Consider the following 6227-nt stretch of genomic DNA (forward strand, 5'->3'; position numbering starts at 1 on the left):
TTTATCAAAAATAACTTGGAACAGAAACTTGTTAATGAAGAGGCAATAAAGATTCCACCAAATGCGAGCAAAAACCAGAGACAGAGCAAGATTTGTTTTCCTATTCCTGGGAAGGATGACATACAAAGAACCTGAGAAAGGGAAGAGAAGGAAAACATCTTCTAACCCTTTTATTTTGAAGAACAGAATTGAATGGTTTCCTTGGGGTTTTGGTCAATAGGATTTTACAAAAGAAGACTTTTTTTTTTTTTTTTTAAAGAGCATTTCCCCTCATTGAGGGACTTTAGAAGGCAGTCGTTGCTCCATTGTAATATTGCTTATTTTTGAGGATTTTTCTTCAACCGAGTGGACCCTTAGTGAGAGGACACTGCCAAGCTGATCAAGTTCCCCAACCACTGTTTTGACAACAGCTTCTTCTTTTGAGTCTAAAATAAAATAAATGCAAGCTTAGTACTCATTCTTAACAGGTGGAAAGGTATTTAGTCACAATGGGTATGCTCGTATAAAACAGTTTGCAGAACTTCCCTGGTGGTCAAAATGGCTAAGACTGCTGCTCTCAATGCAGGGGGCCTGGATTTGATCCCTGGTCAGGGAGCTAGATCCCACATGCTGCAGTTAAGACCCAGCATGGTCAAGTAAATAAATAAATAAAAATATTAAAAAACCCAAACAGTGTTTGCGAGTTTGCTGAAAATTGAGATGTAATACTCAATATCTGTGCTTAGCAAGGCCTAAGACTATCTTTGTTATCTTTTAGAACAATGGGTGTTTGAAAACATAAGTGAAACATGCATTAAGAAGTATCAGGCAGGTATAGGCCTGGAGCAAGTAATGTCTTGTTTTAAATACCAACTTGCCCTGTTTTTGTGGTTTAAAATAAAGTTGCTTTTCTAGAAAAACATTGAAACTGGGGAAATAATAGGTTCTAAGTAAGAAAAATGTTGGGGGAATTGATTTCCCATTTCAGAAATTTCATAAGTTGACTACATCTGTTCTACAGGAACATGAAATATGAATGTTAAGAGCTGATACCTTACCCTTACATTCACTAGAACTAAACTTATATACAGTTTTACTTAGTTTCCAGATAAGTGACTTATTTAATACAACTGCTGGAGTTTAAAAGAGTTATTCCAAGTTAAAAAAAAACAACCCTCTTATACCTTTGACTTGATTTTCAGAATTTTTGGGCCCACGCCCTTCTGATTTGCAATATGTGGACTTGCTTTTTCTGTGAAGAGAAAAGAAAATTACTGCAGTTTTCTATCATTAGGGAGCTCATAAATAACTATGAATGGGGAATAAAAGTTTTGGAGTGCTAGTTTCAATTGAAGTTCTAGTTTCAAATATGGCTTCAACATTAGTTGAAGGAAATGAGATCTCCAAGATCTCCAAGATCCCCTGGAGAAGGAAATGGCAACCCACTCCAGTAGTCTTGCCTGGGAAATCCCATGGACAGAGGAGCCTGGTGGGCTATAGTTCATGGGGTCTCAGAGTCAGACATGACTTAGTGACTAAGCAACAACACAACGGGGGGTTAACCAGTGAAGCCACAAGAGTGTGTTATTGTAAGAGATATGCTCCAATGCTCAGTCCCAGAAAGCAGTTTTCCTCCTGGATTGGAGTCTAGGCATTGCTCAGTATTCCATATTTAAATATTCTCTACAGTACTAGGTATAGATACTTTACATACTAAGAGATTGGGTTTTGCTGCCTGTTTTCATGTCGTTTAGATGCAGTAACAAATTGCTAAGTGATGCTCTTCAGAGCAGAAAATTCTAGGATACAGTATTGGTTTACACATACACTGAGAAAACCCAGCCTATGTGTGATTCATGTTTTTCACAAGTTGATATTTACCTTCCTTCCCCATCTATTAGTTTGCAATACATTTCAATTTCTTTTTCTAAAAATATTTTGACATCGAGAAGCCTTTCGTGCTCAAGCTTCTGGCCTTCTGTTTCCATCCGAATCTGCTGGAGTTGGTCCTCCGTTGCACCAATCTGCTCTTGGATTTGCTGGAGCTGATGGCAGTAATTGCTTTCAGTCTCAGCCAAGGAGCATTCGTAGGAATGTTTCTGAAAGAAGAACAAAGCACAGCTTGCACGTGTAACAGATAAACCACGTGTTCATGCTTTAAAAACATTCTCAAGGTGGAAAGAAATATTTTGTACAAGGGCTAAATCTTTCCCCTTGAAAATCAACATTAGCCAAATTAAAACAATTTTTGCTCTCCATTGAAAAAGCTTCTTGTTTTTCCTTCTTCAAGTTTTGGGATTGGTGAATCAGAAGTAATATTTATAGAAAAAATGCTTGATATATAATATGTCCATGTCTATTTAATACATTTTAGTGAAATATAATTAGTTATATATATTCAGTTATATGTTAGTATATATACATATATACATATGGGTTCCCAGGTGGCTCAGTGGTAAAGCATCCACCTGTCAATGCAGGAGATGCTGGTTTGATCCCTGGGTTGGGAAGATCCCTTGGAGAAGGAAATGGCAACCCACTCCAGTATCCTTGCCTGTAGAATCCCATGGACAGAGGAGTTTGGTGGGCTATAGTCCATGGGGTTGCAAGAGTCAGACATGACTTAGCAACTAAACAACAACACACACACACATATATATATGTATGTATTTACTTAATACACACACATTCAAGTCAAGATGACGCCTACGAACCATGGCCATGAGGGACTGAAGTTCTATTTCCAAGGTTTGCAGGTTGCGCTTCAGTTCCATCAGCTCATTTCTGGCTGCCGTAGCAGCTCCCGCATCGTCAGAAATCTGCTGATGCAGCGATGTGCTCTGAAGCGTAATTGTCAGATAGGTTAGTGACCCGCTTGGTGGTCTCCTGAACAAACCCTTGGCCTGTGATTTGCTACATGTACCTTCTCGTTAAACCAGGCCTCGGCATCTTCACGGTTCTGTTCTGCCAAGTCTTCGTACTCAGCCCTCATGTTGTTCAACAGAACAGTGAGGTCCACTCCTGGGGCTGCATTTATCTCCACATTCACGTTCCCCCCGGCCGCACCCTGCATGACTTTCATTTCCTGGAAAAGCTATCTGTATTAATCATCAAGGTAGACTTAAAGAAAATTATTAAAGTATAGTTGATTTTGGGCTTCCCAGGTGGCGCTAGTGGTAAAGAACCTGTCTGCCAGTGCAGGAGATGTAAGAAACATGGGTTCGATCCCTGGCACAGGAAGATCCCTGGAGAGGGAAATGGCAATTGCCTTCAGTATTCTCGCCTGGAAAATTCCATGGACAGAGGAGCCTGGCAGGCTATAGTCCATGGGGTCGCAAAAAGTCAGCCATGACTGAGCTCACACACACACACACACACACACACACACACACACGAGTTGATTTACAATGTTAATTTCTTCTATACAACAAAGTAACTCAGTTATACGTACATACCTACAGATTCTTTTTCATACTCTTTTCCATTATGGTTTATCACAAGGTATTGAATATTGTTGCCTGTGCTATACAGTAGGACTTTGCTGTTTATCTCTCCTGTATATAATAGTTTGCCTCTGCTAATCTCAAACTCCCAGCCCATCCCTGCCTTCTCCCCCTTCCCTCCTGGCAATCACAAATCTGTTCAAGGTAGACTTTTGATTGAGATCCACAGTGGACTTGAGGAAGGGCATCAGATACCACAGGAAGCCAGGGTTCCTTACCTCCTGGTGATTTTTTTTGAGGCATGTCAGTTCCTCACTGAGTGCTTCACATTGTATCTCCAGGTCACTTGTACAAAGAGTCAGCTCCTCCATAACTCTGTGAAGACCGTTGATGTCAGCCTCAACACTCTGGTTCAGAGCAAGCTCATTTTCATACCTGGAAGGTTATTAAAATGCTTGAGAACTATAATCATAGGTAGGTGCAAAGCATGACTTTTCTAGACGTTTCATATACTAAAGGATACTGATGTTCAGTACATACCCCTGAAGCAGATGATGATAGCAAAATGATGAAACACTTTGGAACACCTATTGATTTATGAATATTATTTTGGAGCTGTTTCTTCAGAGTTGACTTTTGGCATCCCATGTGCTTAACAGTAGAAGAAAAGTACTCTTTAAAATTTATGCTAGCTTTAACCTAAATGTCCATAGCAGAGAAATAGATAAAGAAGATGTGGTACATATATATATGATGGAATATTATACAGCCATTAAAAAGAATGAAATAAGGCCATTTGCAGCAACATGGATAGACCTAGAGATTATCATCTTGAGTAAAGTAAGTTAGGCAGAGAAGGAGAAATATTGTATGCCATCCTTCATATGTGGAATCTGAAAAAGAATGTTACAAATGAACTTATTTACAAAACAGAAACAGATTCACCTACTTAGAGAACAAACTTATGGTTGTCAGGGGGGAGTGATGGGAGGAAGGGATAGTTAGGGAGTGTGGGATCGACATATACATACCACTATATTTAAAATGGATAACCAATAAGAACCTACTGTATAGCACAGGGAACTCTGCTCAGTGTTATGTGGCAGCCTGGATGGGAAGTTTGAGGGAGATGGATACATGTATGTGTATGGCTGAGTCCCTTTGCTGTCCACCTGAAACTATCACAGCATTGTTAACTGGTGATACTCCAATATAATATAAAAAAGTTTTTAAAAAGTTAAAAAAAAAATTTATGCTAGCTTCATATCAGGGCACATTTAATCTCTTCAGTGATCTAGTCTGACTTTATAAAACCATGTTGGTTTTTAAAGCAAAAGTTATGTTCTTTACTCCAATGTAGTATTTTTACTTATTATAATTAATTACTTTGTTTACCTACTTCAGCCTGAAGTCATCAGCAGTCAGTCTGGCATTTTCATTTTGTAGAGCAATGCTGGCATTACAGGTAGTCACAGAAATAATCTAAATAGGATAGATGGTGCAAAATGTTAGGTCCAAAAGTCAAGGGAGATTCCAGATCTCATTGTGATTCTTATCTTCTTAATCCATAAAACATCTATTTTAGTATCATTTTTTCCTATTTTAAAGAAATCTGGATTTTCTCCAGAGTTTAAGAGCCAAATGTAAACTTTTCCAATCACAGACAGTTTTATTACTCTTCATCAAAAAGTATGAGGTAATAAAAGATCAATGAAGCAATTCTATCTGTTTGGAAACAATTTCTCTTTCATCAATTAATTCTGCAAATTCTTATTGCCAGGCAGTGTGCCAAGCACTGGGAATGTAGAGTTAGCAAATTCACACAAATTTGCTAAGCATGTTTTCTATTACATCTTTATTTTTTTAAGGTTCAGTTCAGTTCAGTTCAGTTGCTCAGTCGTGTCCGACTCTTTGCGACCCCATGAATCATAGCTCGCCAGGCCTCCCTGTCCATCACCATCTCTCAGAGTTCACACAGACTCACGTCCATTGAGTCGGTGATGCCATCCAGCCATCTCATCCTCTGTCATCCCCTTTTACTCCTGTCCCCAATCCCTCCCAGCATCAGAGTCTTTTCCAATGAATCAACTCTTCGTTTTTAAGGTTATGCACACCCAAAGCCTGTAGTATGCATCTTTCTTACCTGCCTTTTGAGATCTTCAGTGACTGAGAAATATTTACTACAGTCATAAGCAAGTTGTCGGCCAGAACCAGGCCCATATTTCTCATACCAGCCCTTGATTTTCTGCTCGAGGTCAGCGTTGGCCTCCTCCAAAGTACACACGTGGTCCAGATAGGATGCCAGGCGGTCATTGAGGTTCTGCAGTGTCACCTTTTCATTCCCAGGGAGGAGGCCATGCTCATTTTCAAGAAAACCAGTACAGACACCACTTCCCAACCCTCCACCACCATGAGAGAAACTTCCTCTAGAAGAAACGCTTCCAAGAGGGCCAGAGAAGCTGCTTCCTGCTCCCAACCCACCGCATGCATTTCCTGCCCTGAAGCCTGTCCTTCCACCAGTTTGCCGACCACTGCCAGCTGGAGAGCAGAGCCGCCTGGATCCACTAGAAAGTCGAAAAGACATGGCGACAGCACCAAACGACCCTTTCTCAGAGAGGAGCAAGGTCAAAAGACACCATCCATGGAAGTTAGCTCTGCTGGCCTTTTATAGGACTTAGTAGGTCATTTCAGCCTTAACTATGCCGATCTGTAATAAAATATTACTTGCATGCTAATTGTTGTTTTTCATAATTGGGTGATTTTTTAACAGTGTCCAGTCTGTAGGTGGAAAGCTGGCCCAAGGAT

The 6227-nt window shown here is 40.0% G+C and overlaps 1 protein-coding gene across 1 annotated transcript; it reads right to left on the reverse strand.

Annotated features, from left to right (window-relative positions):
* Nucleotides 1–270: 270 nt before the first annotated feature.
* Nucleotides 271–6006, reverse strand: LOC109573482 (keratin, type I cytoskeletal 26). The gene is made up of 8 exons (XM_019980713.2): nt 5566–6006; nt 4822–4904; nt 3701–3857; nt 2903–3064; nt 2694–2819; nt 1861–2078; nt 1164–1231; nt 271–425 (listed from the first exon to the last, which is right to left on the reverse strand). The coding sequence occupies exons 1-8, from the start codon at nt 6004–6006 to the stop codon at nt 271–273; spliced, it is 1410 nt and encodes a 469-aa protein (XP_019836272.2).
* Between the last annotated feature and the right edge of the window lie 221 nt (nt 6007–6227).

Source organism: Bos indicus, chromosome 19, assembly GCF_029378745.1.
Source record: "Bos indicus isolate NIAB-ARS_2022 breed Sahiwal x Tharparkar chromosome 19, NIAB-ARS_B.indTharparkar_mat_pri_1.0, whole genome shotgun sequence".
Classification (NCBI taxonomy): Eukaryota; Metazoa; Chordata; class Mammalia; order Artiodactyla; family Bovidae; genus Bos; species Bos indicus.

Excerpts from the sequence above, each read along its gene's own strand:
- LOC109573482 (XM_019980713.2), bottom strand. The coding sequence starts at position 6,006 with ATGTCTTTTCGACTTTCTAGTGGATCCAGGCGGCTCTGCTCTCCAGCT. Across the intron at positions 3,065-3,700 it reads TCAAAAAAAATCACCAGGAG|GAAATGAAAGTCATGCAGGG; the intron begins GTAAGGAACCCT and ends TAGCTTTTCCAG. Across the intron at positions 426-1,163 it reads TTCTGAAAATCAAGTCAAAG|ACTCAAAAGAAGAAGCTGTT; the intron begins GTATAAGAGGGT and ends ATTTTATTTTAG.